The sequence below is a fragment of the Bison bison genome, unplaced genomic scaffold (genome assembly GCF_000754665.1).
Source record: "Bison bison bison isolate TAMUID 2011002044 unplaced genomic scaffold, Bison_UMD1.0 scf7180017864483, whole genome shotgun sequence".
Taxonomy (NCBI): domain Eukaryota; kingdom Metazoa; phylum Chordata; class Mammalia; order Artiodactyla; family Bovidae; genus Bison; species Bison bison.
The window spans coordinates 1,298,746-1,319,795 of NW_011495043.1; the positions used below are offsets into that span (position 1 = coordinate 1,298,746).

At 41.3% G+C, this 21,050-nt stretch overlaps 1 protein-coding gene across 5 annotated transcripts in view; it reads right to left on the reverse strand.

Moving 5' to 3' along the window:
- Positions 1-21,050, reverse strand: part of SASH1 (SAM and SH3 domain containing 1) — a 265,093-nt gene that overhangs the window by 40,330 nt on the left and 203,713 nt on the right. The window contains exon 1 of one of the 5 annotated variants that reach the window (XM_010862556.1): positions 2,389-3,669. The exons of the other annotated variants lie outside the window; for them this stretch is intronic. Within the exon in view, the coding sequence (XP_010860858.1) occupies positions 2,389-2,400 (12 nt within the window). The 5' untranslated portion in view covers positions 2,401-3,669. Of the gene's footprint in view, positions 1-2,388; positions 3,670-21,050 lie in introns of those variants that run through there. 5 annotated transcript variants of the gene reach the window in all.

The window sequence follows — 21,050 nt, forward strand, 5'->3', positions numbered from 1 at the left end:
CTTATTTCATTACTTTCACATGTTCCATCTACTTTTTGAGAAAGAACTCTTCAGAATTTTGAATTATTATTTTAATTATTTTTGAAAAAAATTAAAAGTTTGGAGGCATTTGCCACTGACAAACCACAGATCATGGCAACCAATAACTTTCTTTGCAGTAGCATGTTTGGGGATACTAGACAAAATAGATGACGCAGCACTACTTATATGAAGAGAAATGTAGGAAAAAATCAGTCATTCAAGAAATATATGTATATCTTATTATTATCATTTTTAAAATAGAAAATCTCCTCTTTGTGAGCCCAGAAGTCACTGGAGGTAAACAGTATATCCCAAGGATGCTTTTTATTGAGAGAGGTGTTGACTTCTCACTTCCTCCTGGGTCCAGAGGAAGAAGAGTTGTGAAATATTTGCCTTAAAAAAATCCTCTCCAGCTGTTTCAACATAAAGACTCTGTAAACGGCGTGCATTTTTCTTTTAAACTAGGCAGTAAAGCTTAAATTCCTCATTTCATGTTTCTTCTTTTAAATACCATGTGCCACTTCCCAAATGTTGGAAAAAAGAGACTTGTCTTTTTATTCAGAAAATACACCCCCAGAAATGTACGTGTGAGATGGAGGTGTGAGAATCTCTTTTAAGTTTTTTAAAATTAAGAAATAGATATGTGTGTATAAAGGAATCCTCATACTTAGAGGAACTTTGTAGAAGATGAAGGAAATCTGCATTGAATATAAAATGAATGACTGATTCCAAGAAATAGACTCAATGCTATTATAAAACCAGGCTTTAAATAAACTAAAGAGAAAAAAAATAACAGTATATGTTTATACACATTCAAACACAAGATGGTATCGCCTACCCTCCCTGACTTGGCCCAGGTCAGAGTACTAAAATAAACCTTAATTTGACCAGATTCTAAATTAGAAGGTGGAAACTCAATCATCTGTATACAACCCTTCACCTCTAAATCTTTAGTAGAAAAGGCAATAGATTTATCCCACCAGAGGATGTGGAAAAGTGGATTTACAATATTGTAAATAGAAACATTTGATTTCCAACCTCCGTCTTGCAGATTTTTCCACCAGAAAGCCCATATGGCTCAACTTTTAATTACTTTGGCTAATGCTATATGTAGTAATTCTGTGGTGAATGCTTAAGTGTTTCATTTCTGGTTTCCATGGCAACATTACATCAGATTGCAGACAGCTGGCTCCACAGTTTTAAACCATAACAAATTGACCAAGCCAAGGCACAAAACTATAGTTGCTTTAAAGAGAGAGTACACCATTCTCCCGCCAGGGTGCTGAATGAGGAGACTATGGGGCCCGTTTGGCTTGCAACAGAGGGTGGAGCCTCCCTCTTTCTCAGCTTCTTTTGGAATATGTGCGTCCTTGACACATCTGCAATGTTCTAATGGGAAAGACAGCCAGCGCGGAGAACTTTTTATAACACAGCTACATTAAGGATAATCAGAAAAAAAGGGAACACAATTAATAGCATCTGTAGATACAAAAATGCGTGTGCCGGAGCAAACTGAAAGCATGGCCTTACTGATCAAACTGAAGCCTGTCACTGCAGGTCGTAACAGATGTGTCACTTGCCCCTGACCTCGTAGCAAACTGTTCTCACAAACGGTGATGCCCTAGAACAAATGCTTTCCAAAAGCTGCGTGGCAGAGTCCTGCAGGCAAAGCAGTAACCTCTTGTAATAAAGACTAATCTGAACTTGCAAGGACCAACTAGAACCCTTTGGGGGACCGCTAGAACCCTTTGGGGGACCGCTGGAGACCTTGCTGAGCACAGGATTACAACTGCGCCTTCTGCAGAAACACACTCACTCAGCTTGCTTCCCCAGCTCCAAACATGTCCCGACTAAATCAACGCATCTCCCCCGGAGCCACGCAGGGAACATTACATTTATGCACTCCTGAAAAGTATTCTGAAATTGGCAAGATATTCGCCTGTGAAATTCACACGATGTCAATGGTACTAAACCTTCATGTTAGGAGAAGGAAACCGATCTTCTTTAGGAGAAAAGCTGTTTGCAACACTGCCCAAAGCCAAGTCTTCGCGTGAAAAGCCTCCGCGAGTGGCAACTAAGCTCCCAACCCATGTACACCCAACACCTCGTATCCTGCTTTATTCTCAATAATAATCACTGCTCTCCCCACAAAACCTATGCCTTAGTCTTGAATGAGCAAGCTAGGAAAGAATGCTCTGGGTTACAAGGTAGGGAAGTAAGTAAGGGACTAGAAGGAAGAATCAAGAGGAACTTGACCAGGAAAGGGGGAAGCACCATAGTCAGGAATGATGAGAAAAGCTTTTACTTGAAGTGACAGAAGCACAGGCCCCCCCACCCCCCGGCATGAAGTGAGTCCAGCAAACTTACCGGCTTCGGCATTGAGCAGGCCTCGGGGGTGATGCTGAGCGTGTCAGGGACCCCCACCCGCTCCCCACTTGGAGCGCTTCTTCACTCCTGCTCGACCCCTCTGTAATCGCAAAGTGATGGTGAGGCTCTCCCAGACCATGCTCCCGGGGAGTTACATGATCGGGCAGGCTCCGCCGGGACAGCTTACGATCCGAAGAAGAAAGTGAAGACACTGGTTTCAATTAGCCGCTTGCTGCCTGCTGACTGATCTCCCAGTTCCTCGCTCACTGCATAACTTGTAAGAAAGGCATAAGTCATCAGCTCTAAGCAAATCTCCTATTCACCACAAGGAAAAAAGGGAGTGTTGTACGTGGCAAACAATCCCTGTTTTCACTGACGAAGGCTCCCTGACCTCCCGCTGGCCTCCAGTTCCTTAATTACTGTCTATGGAATTCCAGAGAAAGAAAAAAAAGAACGCGAGAATCTGAGCAAGTCCGGGACAAGGACTCACCCTCACAAGTGACTGAACTGAAAAAAGATCTCTTTTGCAGATAAGTCTTCTCAACACCCCCTGAAGGGAGTCGTCGCGATTGAAAATAGACACCTTCCAAGGGCTATTTTTGAAACTCCCGAATTAAAACTTATGATTGTGGTTTTTCTCCTAAAGTTGTCACTTTCTGTCTCTCTCCCTGCTTTTTATTCTTTCCGTTTTAGCCACTAGAGTAAATGTAGGACGTTTCTCCTTCACTGATGCTTCTAAAACTGTCTTACCAAACTATTTCAATGATCAGTTGTTTCGGAGCAGCTGAGGTCTCTTGGATTCTAAAATTTGAGCATGGGGACTCTGTCACGAGATGGTCATTTAATTTTCTCAGGGCTGTCTAGGGAGCGACATCACATGCTGCTACTCAAACAGAATATCATTTCAAAAGGCAGGACTGAAAACCCCTACGAAGAATCCAAGACATGGGTTGCAGGCCATGTCTGTATTTTCAGGGCTAAATTCACTCAGTTGGGGAAGTCATGTATTCCCACTGCAGTCTGAACTGCTCACTCCTAGGTGCCTCTCCCACCGTGCAGATCTTTATTTACACTATGCAAGGGCCCCCCACCCCCAACTCTTTTTGGATCATCACACAGCAGAGATCCCAGGGGGTACCACGGACCACCAGAGCTCCTTTTCCTGGGCACCTTTCCTGTTCTCCTTCCTTGGGTGCCTTGGGATTCTCTCACTCTGCATGAGGATTTCCCAGGTGATGCTAGTGGTAAAGAACCCGTCTGCCAATGCAGAAGACATAAGAGACTCAGGTTCGATCCCTGGGTGAGGAAGATCCCCTGGAGGAGGGTATGGCAACCCACTCCAGTATGCTTGCCTGGAGAATCCCATGGACAGAGAAGCCTGGTGGGCTACAGTCCATAGGGTCACAAACAGTCGGACATGACTGAAGCGACTTAGCAAACACACGTGTACTCTTCACGAAACTCCCTTTCCCTCAATTCTTCTGCCCCCCAAAAGTGTCTCCTCTCATCATTTATGGAACTTTCTTCCCTAGGCTACCTCTTTCCAATTTCACAAAGCCGTTTCCCTGACACCCTCTCTGGTTTCACATATGCCCCCTTCCCACCGCCATCTGGGAAACCCCACGTGTACCATAAATGGTGACAGGTGCTTTCCCAATGTCAGACTTCAAACACCGGGATTTATCAAACGCTCGCAATTCCCAGCCTCTGGGGTAAGGATCTGCATGACCTGGTCTCCCAGATGGTAGATGGCAAGAGGACGATGGGGATGCTTCATGGCTTCCCTCCTGCACCACCCTAACTCTACCTGGGCTTTCTTCACCCAAGACTGACAACTACACTGCAAGCATCATCGTGCTTAGAATTCCGTAAGGCTGTCAGTAGACGTCTCACTTGAGTTTCTCTGTCATTTCATGGAAACTAAGAAAATGTGTACGCCCCAAAGATGGTGGGGAAATACTTCTCTACGTTGGAGCTAGGACAGCCTGGGATTAATTTCCAAGTCCTCCAGCAAATCCTTCTACTTCTATGGGGCTTGGTGTACTTCCACGTACATTTGAACAACATTTGTCTTAAAGTATTGTTGTTTTTACAAATGGTGTACATAACTGCATACAACTGACCACTGGAGCTCGGTAATAAGTGCTTATTACATCTGCATTCTATTGCTGATCGGAATTCAAACAAGACCTATTTTAATTCTTACAAACTGCTGTTTTAGGTGCCCGTGTAGATAGCAAAAGCAAGGAAGACACATGAAAGCAAGTGATGATGGCCAACATTTGAGACTGAGTCTGGGCAGGTTGTTGAGATGCACAGATGATTCTGAGTGGCGCTCGGAGCCAGAACACAGGAGTCCTGCAGACACAGGTTGAGGTCCCCTTTAAGCCACTTGTGAACTATCACTTATAAAATAGGCAGTGGCAAGCCCCCTAGGGTTCTTGAGAAGATGAAGGGAGACTTGACTGGGAGGGGAGCCCGTTAGGTTGCAAAGCCTCTACAGTGTAAGACTGCAGGAGGCAGGCACTGATGAGCCAGGTTCTGGGAGGCGGGTGAAAGATAGGACCTATCTCCTATTTGTCCTCACAGTGGCCTCCTGCTCCTTACTCACCCTTTTTAAATGGCCACAGGAGGAGTCAGATATTTATGGAGATACTTCATGTGGAAAGCCACGTATGCAGGGTGCCCATGGTGGGCCTTTGGCAGATAATCCATGCACAATTTGAAGAAGTTGAGACTCTCCAGCCCCATAGCTCCCAGCCCTTGCTCTGTATTAGAGGAAATCTCAGGATATTTGAAAAACTAGGCTGAGCCAGGGAAGTTTCTCGGTGGAAGCAAGAAGGAAACAGGGCGGATCCACTTCACGAAGGAGGAGCATCACTGGTCTTGTTCGCTGGGTAGTGGACTTGAACTTACCCAGCACACAAGAGGTGTGCAAATTTGCAGAGGACAGATTTGAGCATCTGACTCCCACCCTAAGGGAATGCTCTTTAGGTCCCCAGAGCAAAGTTCAAAAGCCATACTGTGAAATGTAGGCCTGTACAGTCAGAGCATCTCCAGCTTCTGTGTATGCTGTGCTCAGCTATGTGGATACTATGTGGGAACAGCCACTCACAGCACCTGGTTCCCATCCTCCGACTTCCTCACAGCACCTCAGACACCCCATCTCTCATGTGGCTGCACACCTCTGCACTTGTGGGTTCCTTTCTGGGATGATCTCTGCCTGCCCCATCTACTTCCCTAGCTCCTACTCCTCCTTCAAGATTCAGTTCATGTGTCACCTCCTCTGGAAAGCCTTCCTGGCCTTCCTCCTCATCTTCCTTATCCCAGGTGGTTGCACAGCAGCCCAACAGAGTATCTTGGGACTGAGCTCAGTATGTTATCGCATTATTATTAGCCCTTCACTAAACTTCAAGAAGACAAAGAGCACTGTCATCTCCATTTCTCTGTCTGTATTTCAGCAACATTTATTGTTTATCCCTATTAATACATGATCTATTTTTCATTAGAAATTTTGGAAAATATACATACAGGAAAAAAGAAAATGCTTATATATTCTTAATCAGAAACATTAGTAACATTTTGGCTTATTTCTTCGTGTGCGTGCCTATATGCACACACACACACAATACACCTCTGTTACTTTTTTTAAAATAAACACACAAAAAGAATGACCTTGTGATCTTCAGCGGCTCCAGCCCCCAGTTACAGTCACTATTAGGGCCCCCAAAGCCTCCCTCACATGAACACAGGTGTAAATGGAAACAAAGTGCCCACTTATAATTGTGACCCTCTTTGAGAGGCATTGTTGCTCTCAGGGTTTCCTTTGGAGAAACACTGGGGTTCTCAATGTACACTGCTCAAACTGTTTTATAACCTGTTTTTTAAAAATTAATATGTTTTGAACGTCTGCCAACATCAACAAATATTTAGCAAATAAAATATAACACTGCGTTAATGATTCAATGGTATTCAGTCATAGATACCTACTATAATTTACTTAAATAATGCTCTCAATCATTGGAACATTTGCATGTTTCTAATTTTTCAGCATTATAAAAAATACTCCGATGAACACTGTGTCATAAAATTTTTAATGTGTCTAGTACATCGGGTTTTTTTAGAATAAGTGATTCGATTTTTGAATTGATGGGTAAATAATGGGCATATTGCTAAGTCTTTTGATACATATTAATTTGCTCATAAGAAACATTTTATTATTTTAAATTCTCACAAGGAGTATAAAAAGAATACCTATTTCTGCACACAATTGCTAACACTGAATATCACGATATTCTTTTCCATTTACAATAAATAGATATTTCCTGATTGGAATCAATGGATGGATGTACTGATTTAAAGCGGGTATACCTGTGGCGGATTCATTTCGATATTTGGCAAAACTAATACAATATTGTAAAGTTTAAAAATAAAATAAAATTAAAAAAAAATAAAGCATTAGGAAGGGAAAAGAATCAAAAGTACATGAGTAAGCTGGCTTGACCTGGACTTACAAAGGTTATAATCTAGAAGTCTGGGGGTAGGAAGGTACCAAGAGAAATTCAGACATATGATTACTATAAGTCAACTGTGATAAATGGGCAAGAGGAACCAAGAGATACAGGGGTTCAGAAATGGGTGAACTCACTTCTGGTTGGGGAAACTGAGACATGCTTCAGTGAGGGGACAGGCACTCACCATGGCTTTAAGGACATTTCCAAGTTCCTGTATGAGCCTAAAAGTCCGCTGTTTACACGGCTCCCACTGACCTCACATGCCTGCCTATCTGGACAGTCAAAGAAGAGCTCAGCTGATGCTGTTCCCTTTATAAACAGCATGTGACACCGATCAACAACAGCTTCACGGCTCTCCTCTTCTCCAAGCTTGATTTCATAATCCCTCCAACATGCCTGATCTTCCTCCACTGGTCCAAGGAGTGATGCATTTGAGGTCACTCCCTACCTTAGGGGCAGTATATTGGCTTTCATATCAGCATCACCAGGCATCACCGTCCGGCCACGGCGGGGGCCTTCCGGTCACAGCCATCCAGTTAATGTGCTATTCTTTATGTTTACATAAAAATCCGTTTCACTTTTTGAAGAAGTTAGAATTACTTTCAAAAGTGTTAATGAGTTGTCAGAGTAACTATATAAAATAGGAAACACATTGTGGGTTTTTTTTCCCCCTTATTTCACAAAGGAGTCAGGGGAGGACTCATCTGTTTAGCAAGAAATATTTTGTTCATTAGCTGGTGACATCATTGTCCTCTGAAATGAAGAGATTTTAGTCAGCATATGGAAAAAAAGATGAAATTCCATTCTTCTCCCAGAGGTGCAGTGTAACACTGAAATAATCTCTCTGGCAGTTTCAAAATTAACTAGTTGTCGCCAGATTTGAAGGCGGAGGAGAAGGAGGCAGAGGAGGAGAAGATAATTACATGATACTCGTATTTGTATAAAGTATGTGAGAATTTGAGGTAATGTTACCATCCCCTAGAGGCAAAGGCTTGTCAGCACTTAATTCATTGAAAGAAACTATTGAAAAATGAACTATAAAGCCAAAGGAACAAGGAAGGGATACTATGATCCCCAATAAACTCTCTTCTTTTGCTTAAAACTCACAAACTCTAAATTGCTTTTAGTTACCCCCAAATAATGTTGCTACTTTCACTGTAAGGAAGAAAGAAAATATAAGACCTCAGGAACCTTACAGCCAAGTCTAGGGAGATTTCAGTAACAAGTAAGCTCGCCCATCATGATTCTGCAAGTTTCCATGGAGCAGAGAAAATGCGTTTCCTTCTCGTGAAAGGAGTTGGGGGGAAGAGAGATGTTAAGTGACGGAAAAGGAACCGACTTCCCCTCCATTCTGTAAATCTTTGGAAGATTTGACTGCTTGAGATTACGTCACCCTGCCCACAGGTCAGAGACCCCTGCTGGTCGTACAAAATAGGGAAGTTGAGATGAAAAAGTTATAGGAAAGTAGGCAACAATTCTATAGCTCTGTCTGTAAAGAGTGGGGGAGTGTTACCCAAAACACATCCATGGTGTCAGGCACACTAAAGACTAAAGCCAAACACCAAACCCACTCATTCCCAAGTGCCTTCAATTCTCACACAGCCCGTGCCATGGAAAAAGGATGATTCCGAGCAAGACTGCCAACTAGGGCAATTACATAGGCGTTTGAGGCTCTAGTTTCTAGAGCTGATGGAAGTCTTCATCCCAGAAGCGGTAAGTCTCCCAAGGGACTGGGTGGTGTTTGCAAAGTCACATTGCTTTTATGGCGTCTTAGACGGACTGATTCATGGATCAGGCATGATGCCTTCTTGGACAGGGCTGCTAAACAACCTTGACTAGGCACATGACAATGTAAAAATGTGGAGAACTGGTGGAGCCTGCATGGCAACGGAGGGAAGGTGCAGACACCAAGTTCTTTCCTCTGACCCAAAACTTAGGCCACCAATCGGCATGGGCATCTGTTGAAGATGGAGGCAGGTGGGCCTACGGTGCCTCCCAGAGTCGTGATCTATGACCTTAACATACTTCTCCTTATGTTTGTTGAATAAATAATAAGCAAATTTACTTCCAAACAGAAGAAATCTTGGCTGAATCCTTAGAAAATGAATCAGTTAGAGCTAGAAAGGTTGTTTGTGGTCATCTAACTGGCAAAACAATCAGGTCATGATGACTGCTGAAAGCTAAATCACAGAATATTCTTCCCACAACAAGTAACAAAATGAACAGCGCCCTAAAAAACACAATTACTAAAAACTGGCAAAAATTCTACACCAAGAGCATCCAAAGATACATAACCTAACATATTAAACTTCAGAACTACATGATCAAGTTAAGAAACAAATTTCTGAAGACACAGAAAAGGAAGTAAAGTGTGTGGCCCTCTCTATCTTCTGCTCTAGGAGCAGCAGAAACCGCTTCAGGAGAGGAACGAGTGAAAAGATGGAAAGTCAAGTGTAAAGCTGGTCTTGATTGGAAAGAAGCCTCTAGAAATTCACCAGGGATGAGAGGAATGAATTAAAAGCAGGCTGGCTCTGGCAGACCCATTCCTCCAACCTTAAGCAAGCAATGTGAACAGTGATGCAGAACGTTTAGCAAACTCTTAGCAGGAGGAAGTCTGAGCCCAGGTATCCCAGTGAAGACCACGTTCCAGCTCAGTTTGGTTTCCCCCTCCTCGGGCTCTTACATTAGGCTATAGCAACAACAGGGGCTTCCCAGGTGGCACTAGTGGTAAAGAACCTGCCTGCCAATGAGAAGATACAGGAGATAAGGGCTCAATCCCTGGGTCAGGAAGATTCCTGGAAAAGGAAGTGGGAATCCACTCCAATATTCCTGCCTGGAGAATCCCACGGACAAAGAAGCCTGGCGGGCTACAGTCCATAGTGTCGCAAAGAGTCGAACATGACTGAGTGACTTGGCACACACACACACACACAGCAACAACAAACATGAACGGATCACAAAATAAATAAAGAAAACACCGCATCATCTGGCAGTATGGCAAATGGGTCAAAAAGTGATCCTCATTATATCAGAACAAATAGAAAATGTGACCTGAACTACCCACGCATGATCAAAATGAAAAGAAATGCATGAAACGACCCAAACTGTAACAAGGAGGGGAAAGAGAGAGACAGAAAAGGCATGGACCAGCACAGTGATTGTATTCTTGATCCCCATCTCTCTATCAGAAGAACACGAAACTCAAGGAGCAGGAAGAAAGCCTCAACAGTTGCTTCTCGTTATAAATAGTTTAGGAAGAATATGAATTCAATTAAATGAGGCCTCAAAGACAAGATGCAAAACATAATGATATGAATTTTAAAACTGCAGTCATACATGGAAGCAACCTAAATGTTCGTTGACAGAGGAACAGATTAAGATGTGGCATGTATGTATGTATGTATGTATGTACGTATGTGTGTACACACACACACACACACACACACAATGGAATACTATGCAGTCATAAAAAAGAATGAAATAATGCCATTTGCAGCAACACAGATGGGTGCAGAGATTATCATACTGAATGAAGTAAATCAGAAAAAAGACAAATATCATATGGTATCACTTATGTGTAGAATCTAAAAAAGATACAAATGAACTTATTTATATAACAGAAATAGACTCATAAACATAGAAAACAAACTTATTGTTACCAAAGGAGAAAGAGGTGAGGAAATAAATTAAGAATTTGAGATCGACATATACACACTAGTATGTATAAAACAGATAGCCCACAAGGACTATATAGCACAGGTAACTATATTGTAATCTATATTGCAAGATCTTGTAATAACCTATAGTGGAAAAGAATCTGAAGAGGAATATGTGAGCATGTGTGTGAAATGCAATCACTTCACTGTACACCTAAAACTACCATAGTGTTGTAAATTAACTATACTTCAATTTAAAAAAATTGCAGTCATAAGGAAATGCAGACCAAACAACCTATCACAGAACCAACTTGTAAATATTAATAAGAATGAGCAAAGAATAGAATCAATACCGTGGAAGTAAAAATTTCGATAGGAAAATCTATATTATTTTAAAGGTGTCTCATGGTAAAGAATCCGCCTGCCAATGCAGGAGATGAGGGTTTGATCCCTGGGTTGGGAAGATCCCCTGGAGAAGGAAATAGCAACCATTTCCAGTACTCTTGCCTGGGAAATCCCATGGAAAGACAAGCCTGGCAGGCTACAACCTGCAAGGTTGCAAAAGAGTTGGATATGACTCAACAACTAAACAATCAAATCAAATTATTTTAATCCATTTTCTGATATGATCCAAGTGTGAAGATTTACCCACCTATTCACCTAAGCCCAGGGCTTCCCTGGTAGCTCAGCTGGTAGAGAATTCACCTACAATCCAGGAGACCCTGGTTCAACCCCTGGGTTGAGAAGATCCCCTGGAGAAGGGAAGAGATATCCACTCCAGTAATTCTGGCCTGGAGAATTCCATGGACAGAGGAGTTAGGCAGGCTACAGTCCATGGAGTCACAAAGAGTCGGACATGACCGAGTGACCTTCACTCACTCACCTAAGCCCACTGGTCTTGCTGCTCCCTCTACCCGACACAGTTCTCTTCCTTCTCCTGGTGAGCGACTGCTGAGCTTCAGTCATCTTTTCTGGGCTTTCTACACTCCCCTCACCGAGCCTAATGGAGTTTCTGTGTGCACGTCACACGCTCAGTAGAAATATTCCAATTAAGCCCTCAGTCATGCTGTCCACTTCTCTGTCTCTTCTCAAATATAAACCCCTGTGGATAGGGACTGGCCTGTCGTAGGTATTCAATAATGTTTGCACAATGAATGAGGGAAAGAATGTTCACGATGGCATTCTTTCATCTACATTCTTTCATCTGGGTCAAAAGCACAGGGCAAGACGTGTCCTTGTAGGAACTAATTATGCAATGCGATTAGAATTATACTAGTAATAGTTCAGTCAACAAGATATGACAGAAACTGTAGTACAAAGAGAAACAGGGGCAGAGAAGAGAATAAAGGGATATTTCTATAGAAATCATTTTGTGATTGGGATTCGAATTAGAATTTGGTGTGTTAAAATACTGCTTTCCAAATGAATCCCCTTGGTGACTGAGTACAGTTCTAAGAGCTTTGATATAATGGGTAACTGTTAACTTATAGTTCAAATGAACTCTGAACAAGTGATGGGCAGCCTGTGACTTTAGTAAGTTGGCTTACGCTGGAAGTGACCCTCAGTCTGAATCTGACTCATGAACCATGATAGCATTTGGGTCTCTCACCAGCCCACCCATTATCATAAGATTTGGCATCAGAGCAGAAGATTTAATGAGGAATTAACACGGAATGAAACAATATCATTAAGCAAGTAATGAAAATCCTCTTACCCCAATCTCCTTGAGGTTCATCCCAAAAGCAAAATAAGAAATTGGCAATGCAAATCTAAATGCCAATCTTTAACCCATATTATATCACAAGTATCTCTATTTAGATATAATCGGCTAGCAGGGAAAATGTTCTATGTCTTGTCTGGTATTTATGCATTAGGTTGGACAGATGAAACTGCCATTTTTAGAGGTTAAAAGCTAATATTTCCAGTTCACATGGCTCGACCTAATAAAAGAAGTAACAAGGAATTCCCTGGCAGTCCAGTGGTTACGACTCTATTCTCACTGCCAAGGGCCCAGGTTCATTCCCTGATCAGGGAACTAAGATCTCATAAGCTGCACAGTGCAGCCAACATTTTTTTAAATTGAAAAAAAAAAAAAAAAGTAAATAAAGATGAAGCTGAGGATGAAAGGAAAATCTTAAAAGAGAAAAGTCAAAACAGATCAGAATGTGCCTCCAAACTCTTAAATTTTTAAAATGCTAACAATAGGTTACATAATCCTCAGATTACGTTGTGTCTGGATATTTTGTCATTGTTTGCTTTTGTTCGTGTGATCTCTGATGTGTTGAGGAGGGTCTGCAGGCAGCACCCTCAGCTCCCTGTGACCGTACAAACCAGTGAAGATAGAGATGTTCCTGGCTCGTTTGCCAGGTTGTTGTCATTTAGTCGCTCAGTCCTGTGTGACTCTTCTGTGACCCCAAGGACTGCAGCCCACCCGGCTCCTCTGTCCGTGGGATTTTCCAGGCAAGAATACTAGAGTGGGTTGCCATGTCCTTCTCCAAGGGATCTTCCCAACCCAGGATCAAACCCACATCTCATGCATTAGTAGCCAGATTCTTTATCATTGAGCCACCAGGGAAGCCCTAGTTTGCCAGGTGCAAAGAGCCAAATTCCCAATGATTTCTGGGCCTGCAGTAAGAGCAGCCCCCAACATAACAGGTTGATGAGCACACAACCACATGCTCGATCAGCCCATCTCACTGTCACTATACAATCGTAGATAATTTCAAAACAATTAAGTATCATTTTTCCCAGACACTAATCCTAAGGTCACATGTGTTACTGAAATCACACCAGAGCCGCTACTCAGCCCACGTACACTTATGCCTTCTGAAACAGAAAATAAACTGATTATGTGTTGGGTAAAGGCATAACCAAGTAAATACACATTATTTACATTACGCTTGTTCTGAAAACTCTAGCCATCTGCCATAATATGCAAAAGCATAAGCACTGCTACCATGTTAATGGCACATACAAAAATAAACTTTTACGGGAACTCAAGCATTTCAAGAATGCCAGCGAATGGAAAGGCAGACGATCGTCACACAAAGTAATAGAGGCTGGCGTTCACTGGGTATTTATTTGGTGCCATTTAATACTTGAGACACCCGTGTCGGGTACATATACTTGGCTCGGGTTTGGAGGCTCAAAAAGATGAAAAAACTTGCAGAGCTAATAGGTGGCAGAGCTGGGATCTGAACCCAAAGTCTGACTCACGTCTGTGAGTTTAACCAGCCCCCTCGCCTGCCCACGCTGGGCAAATGCCTGGCCTTCCCCAGGCCAGAGCCTCCTTCCTGCCTAACTCTGTTTAAAGATGATGATCTTAAGGACTCACAGCAAACACATACCTCAAACTTTGGCCCTTCTCCCAGGGAGAAGGCTGGGGATAGAGGGTGGTGTGGAATAAATGACAAGAAGTCGTCTAAGCCATGGTTCTTGGTCAGCTTACGTCCAATGAGAACAAAGCTCACGTTTCTCACAGACTTTGTTACATGTTATTTCAACAGACTGATTTTATCTCTGGTCTCACCATAAACTACAGGTCTAAAGAATCATTTCTTCCACTCTTCTAAAGAGAATTTTAATAAGTCTCTATTGTACTATCATTTCAGTTGCAAAATCACATCTGTTAAAATTGAGGAATATTTCTTCTTCCCACCCAGCCAAATACAAAGGAAATTTACAGAAGGTATCCATAAAAGTCTGAATAGTTATCTCAAGATTTCAAGTGTGCATTAAAAGACCAGAATCAATAAAAGCTATTTAGCAAGATTTATAAAAGTATTAATTTTTTTGGGGGGGGGGGTGCCGGGGCGGGCACAGTGTAACACGGCATGGCATAAACATGCAGTCCCAAGGGTACAAAAGCCCTCTGGCAAATTAAGGCTAGGTCAAACTTTTCTTCTTTCTCCTGGTCAAATCAGAAGTCAAACAAGTTGAGTAAAGCTCTTCTGTTCAAGAAACAAAGATCCAAAGTGGACATCCAACCATCCTGTATTTAAGTCTAGCGAGTATAAGTGTTAAAGTTACAACAAGCAGAACCATTTTCTAGCCACAAATCAAAACTTAACTGCCAACTAGAATCCTTTTAAGCTAAAATCCATAGATTAAGTTATGAAAAAACAAATCCTCTAGGAAAAGAGACTAAAAGAAAAAATTTTAATACCATTAAAAGCAAACAATAACAACTAACATTTAGAAATGTAATTTATTTTTATGCTTGGAATCTATTCTCTCAAGGTAGGTAGGTAGGTTTAGTCACTAAATCATGTCCGACTCTTATGACCCCATAGACTGTAGCCTGGCCAGGCTCCTCTGTCCATGGGATTTCCCAGCAAAAATACTGGAGCAGGTTGCCATTTCCTTCTCCAGGGGATCTTCCCAACCCAGGGATTGAACCAGGATCTCCTGCATTGCAGACAGATTCTTTACCGACTGAACCACCATAATTTAAGAGCAAAATGACGGTAGAAAGAAGGTCAAACGTTTTCATAAAGATACGTTTACTGGACCTACAATGTCAACTCTAAAACTAGGTCTGCTTGAATCTTCACAGTTTATGCATTCAATAAATATTTACTCAAAGTTAGCAAAAAAATGAAAATTGTGTTCTTTAAAAACACTGGTACTATCTATAGGTGGGAGACAACCCTGTAAACTCATCATGTATTGTCATTAAAAAAGGTCTTCTTTGGGAATTGGATTTCCCCAAACAACAAATCTATTAACACTCATTTCTATTTTCTTTTGATACCTTTGTAATATAAAAACAAAACTAAAATTTCTGATAAATTTTAACTTGTGGACTTTGTCTAGAAGTTCACCCTAACAAAAGAAACATATTCAAAATAAGAATCATTTTCATTTCATCAGTTATACTCAAGAATTTTGTTATTTAGCCCTCTTTTAAAAAATCTGGTTCCACCCAGAGTCTTAGACTCTAAAAAGTGCACCTTGGATTTATAGAAGCCTCTTGGACAAGCAGAAGCATCATTCTGCCTGTTGAGAGACACCTCCAGAGCATGATCTCTGTTCTCTGACTGCATTCTATATTAAGTGATTAAACTGCATTCTGTATTAAGTGGCCCTTTTCTTTGGCCATAATAGAAATTAAGGCATTTGCCCCTAAGAACCACTAAAAAAGTTAACTTTGTGGAATGTTCTCCTGGCTTTCAGCACATTATCTTTTAGCAAGTTCTAGACTAGACTAAAGCTAGCTATCTCTTCATGCATAACAACAGACCTGAATGTTCTGTCTGGAAGACAATGGCTGTCATTGAGGCAGGTGAAATGACTCTGAAAAACCTTAGTAAAAGCCATCTAGGGGTGAGAGCCAAGGTTATGGTTTATAATTTTAGAAAGCCCCCAAAAGATTTAACAATTTTGTGATCAGGCCAACACTATAGGGATATTGACCTTGAAAGTCCTTAATCAAGGAAACACTTAAAAAGTGAAAGAAATGACCACTTGATGTTGTGTCTCCGTTACCCGAAATCTGGACACAGTTCAGCCACATGGCTCCCCAGGTTCCTGGCAAAGCTATATTCAGAAATGGAATGAAAGGCTATGCGGAGATGCACATACGGATGTAAGGTATTATTATAACTCCACAGTGATAACATAGCTCTCCTTGCACAAATATTTCCCAACTCTAAATTCCCCCAAATGTAAAAAGTTATCAATTATGAAACGATGACTTGCTTTACAAAATAACTCAACTTCACAGAACATTTCACCAGAATTGCTTCATCCTCATAAGGAACTCCAGATTCAAAAACATAATTCCAAGTTTTTCGGGAACACAGTTTGTATAAAGTGAAACAACTAAACAGGACTAAAATAGATGCTTGCAATGGACTCTAAGAGCTCTGTGCTTTATTTCCCTTGCTGGTGCTTTAATATTTCCATATACATTGTATTTTTTAAAATAAGCTGAATAGCATCATAATCAAATAATTGACAATTACAAATTTTTTGAAAAGAGATTTCACTGCAAGAATTTCAGGCACAGATCACCAACTCTTACCTACCAATTTTGTAAAAACAAACACTATGATTTACTAAAATGTATGCCTTGAGTAATGGAGAAGGAAATGGCAACCCACTCCAGTATTCTTGCCTGGAGAATCCCATGGAGGGAGGAGCCTGGTAGGCTAGTCCATGGGGTTGCAAAGAGTCGGACATGACTGAGCGACTTCATTCACTCACTCACTCACTCATGCCTTGAGTAAAAAACTTGAAATCCCAGAAAGACAGAGAGCATAAATTCCTTTAAACATTTTCTTAATCAGAAGGCAAACTGAACCTCAACACAGAAAGGCGAAAGCTTAAAATGAGAACTCTTACAACCTTCCTCCTGCAGGAGGTAAAGGAAAACACAAGTTACTAAAATAAAATGAAAAATATTAAAATACACATTCAGATGATTAACAAGGGATCCCGTTAAGTTCTCAACCAGAAACTCTTTTTAAAAACTCTGACACTCACAACAGAAGTTTGTTATTAATGAATAACAGCAGAGAACAGATTCCCCTCTGGCAAAGAGAAAGCTATTTTTCACTTCCCCTGGTAACTATCTTTAGTACTTCATACTCTTGGAAACCAAGAATGTGCATATGGATTTATTGTGAAACAACATGCAATTATCGACTGCCAGTTCTGGGGGTGGGGGAACCTATGAATCAACGCAAATGAAATCTTAAAGCACGACAGGCATCAATATAGGCATTGAGGTCTGGTGACAAAGACCTTATGATCTCTGAAACTTTCATGGCCTGGGCATTCCTGACTAGGGCCAGTGGGCTATTTACATCTCAGTATAAGCCCTGGCCCTCACACAAAAGATAATCAAAGCCCTGAACCCAAGGCAGCTGGAGTAGTACACAGTGGGAATTATCTGAAATTAATTACTTGCTATCAGGCAAACGGAGCATCAGTGAGAAGCAGTATTTTGGATGGAGTTTCTTGCTGAGTCTCCGGGAAAACACAGGACAGACTAAAGTCAGGTTAAGAGGGGCAAGTGTCACACACATCGGGATTACCATCAAGTACAAGCAAACCGGTACCAATGGTGGTCGGGCACAGTGATGAACGGTGTGACTGAACATGGTGTGGGTTGTTCGCACAGAGACAGCTAGCAAAGTACACGGGGTAGACAGCCTCTCTTCAGAAAACTCTCTCCAATGCTGAATAGACTGTCTTCATTCGCCAACATCTTTCAGTAACAAAGGCCAGCCATTCTGTTTTTTTGTTTGTTTGTTTTTAGCCATGCCACAGGGCATGGGGGAATCTTAGGTCCCTGACCAGGGATGGAACGTGTGACTCCTGCACTGCGAGCCGTCAGTCTTAACCACTGGACCGCCAGGAACGTCCCAGGACTGTAAGACATTCTAGAGCTTCTGGGAAATTGTGCTGAAAGTGGAGGGAGCATATGGTATCGCTGGCCCTCCATCCAACTGGGAAAGGCTGAGCTTATTTTTGAGCCGTCTATGAAGAAACAGTTTGCTGAGGAAATGATAACTAAGTGTGTGCATGAATCTCTGTGAGCAGGAGTGAGGGGGTTTTAACTTCTGCATCGTAAACACTACGGCGGCAGAGTCTCCCCTTTCACCTTTGCAACCTGAACACCTAGCACAAAGTGGCACATCCAAGTGCTCCACAAATGTCACCGAAGTGAACAAACAAATGCGCCAGAGAGTACCCGTTTAAGAAGTACCCGTTTCATTCTGACAGCTGATGTCAAGGTGATGGTTGTGATTTACCCTCTGAAAGGGGCTCAACAAACCAATACTTAATATAATGCTTTCTCAGCAACTGGTTTTATAGTAACTTTTTCCTAAATGAGACAAGCCTCTCTCCTTGCCATCTAACTATGTGAGGTTCTACCACTGTCCTGTTTCTCCGAATGGATAAAGTCTTATAACCTCTCCCTTGATGCAGATGCTATTAATCAGGACAGTACCCAGTGAGACGGACACCAAACAACCCACTAGGGATGACTGGGGCTTTGTGATCTCTCTCCTTTGAGTTGGGTCTGAATCACAAAGAGTCCCAAGTTACGGTATTTATTCTTCATGATTCTTTGGATTCATGATTTACATTTATATTTTGTTAGTCTTTAGAACTAGAGGATAAGAGACCCAAAACGATGCATTGAAAACCACAGATATGGTTCCTTTGATGACCTCATAGTCCTAGGACATGCTGCTGGCTAACATATGACACATTTATTATTATAAATGGTAAAGTCTCAGAACCTTGCACACAACACCATAACATGCAGTGTTTTCAAATGAATAACTCTGTGGGCCTTTTGTTTGTCTATTTGTTTGCTTTAGTTGCAATGGAATCTGGTGCTTGATTTAGGAAATCAGAGACAAGAAGATAGTGGGAGGGTTATGTTTACTATAGATATGCCATCATTTGTTACTTAAATGCAAAGCAAGTATAAAGACTGAGTCTGTAGTTGGAAGACATAAAACAAGCTCTTAAAAGCAGCCAAGAAGAATGACCACTCAAATACAAGCTTGTGCACTAAATATTTCTCAAACAGGCTATAGGAGCTGAACACTGTGCTAGGCATGCCTTTCTTGCTCAAGGAGCTCATAATTTCAACCTCAAGGAGGTTGATAGACAATTAATTCAGATACTCCAGGACACCTGTTAGGTTTTGTGTTGCAAGCTAATTTAACAAAGTGCCGAACAGAAAGCTATGAAAATATACTCGAGGATGCTAAAGTTTCAGAGGATGTGGCAGCTGGACGTCACCTTGAAGGAGGCATGGATTTTTATCTGGAAAATATGGAGGAAGACCTTTCAGGAAATGCACAAATTAAAGCAGAGAGCATGAAAATACAAGTTCTGATCAGTAACGCATGCAGGCTCCAGTGTGGATGGAGTAGAGGCTGTTAGGGCAAAGGATGAAAGATGGGAGTAGAGAAACTGATTAAAGCCAGATCACATAGGGTCTTGAGTCTGCCAAAAATTTTGAAATTTATCTTGTAAAACTGGAAAACCATCAGCCTTTTGTGCATGCATGCAAGCTTAGTCACTCAGTCGTGTCCGACTTTTTGTGACTCGGTGGACTGTAGCCTGCCAGGCTCCTCTGTCCATGGAATTTTTCAGGCAAAAATACTGGAATGGGTTGCCACTTCCTCCTCCAGGGGTTCTTCCCAACCCAGGGATCAAATCCATGTCTCCTGCATTAGCAGGCAGATTCTCTACCATTGCACCACCTGGGAAGCTCCTCAGCCTTTTGTGAAACATAGGAATGTAAGAAAAGGCGTATATTTTGGAAAGATGACTGGCTGTATGGAGCATTAACAAGAGGAAACAAGAGACTGAAAACATGGAGGCAGAGTTGTTTCCAGAATTTAAGGAAGAAATGTCCTAATAAACAAAATCATTGTGTAAGAGATGAAAAAAAGCGAACTCCCTTCATTTTCATGTCATAAAGTTTGATGATCACACCATGAAATGTCTATTTGAAACTCTGGAACTCTAATTCCTATGATCTTGGTGGAACTCTTGGGAAGTACTGTTTTGGTCACTTTAAAATGAATAATAAAAGGCATCAAAACTGGAAGAGAAGAAATGAAATTGCCTCTGTTCTTGGGTGACATGGTCTTACATGCAGAAAACACTAAAGATTATACACAGGCACAGACACACTCTACTGGAGATAATAGCGAAATTCCACAAAGTTGCAGAGTACAAAATTAATGTATGAAAGTCAGTTCCATCTTTATATACTGACAATGAACATTTTGAAAAGGAAATTAATGTTATCATATGTAAAAATAACAATAAGAATAAAATACTTAAACTTAACCAAGGAGGCAAGACTTTAATACTGAAAACCACAAAACAATGCTGAAAGACCAATAAGATGTAAATAAATGGAAGGATAGCCTGTTTCATGGATTGGAAGACTTCATATTGTTAAGATGACAATACTACCCAAACTGATCTACAGATCCAAGGCAATCCCTATCAAAATCTCATGGTTCTTTTTGCAGAAATAGAAAAATCCAGCCTAAAACTCATATGGAATCTCCAGGGATTTTAATAGCTAAAACAGTCTGAAAAAGAGCCAAGTTGGAAGGCTTACATATCCCAATTTCAAACCTTTCTACAAAGCAACATTAATCAAAAAGGACAGACATATGAACCAATGAATAAAATACGAGAGCCCAGAAATAAACCCTTACATATACGGTCAATTAATTTTCAAAAAGGGTACTAAAACCATTCAATGAAGAAAGGACAGTCTTTTCAACAAATGGTTCTGGGAAAACAAGGAATCTACCACAAAACAGTGAAGTTGGATGCATATGTTCTATCATATACCAACAGTAACCTAAAATGGGTCATAGACCTAAACTTAAGAGCTAAAACTGTAAACTCTTAAAAGAAAATCTTTACCGCAATTATTTGGCAATGATTTCTTGGATATGATACCAAAAGCAAATGCAAATTAGATTTCAAAATTTAA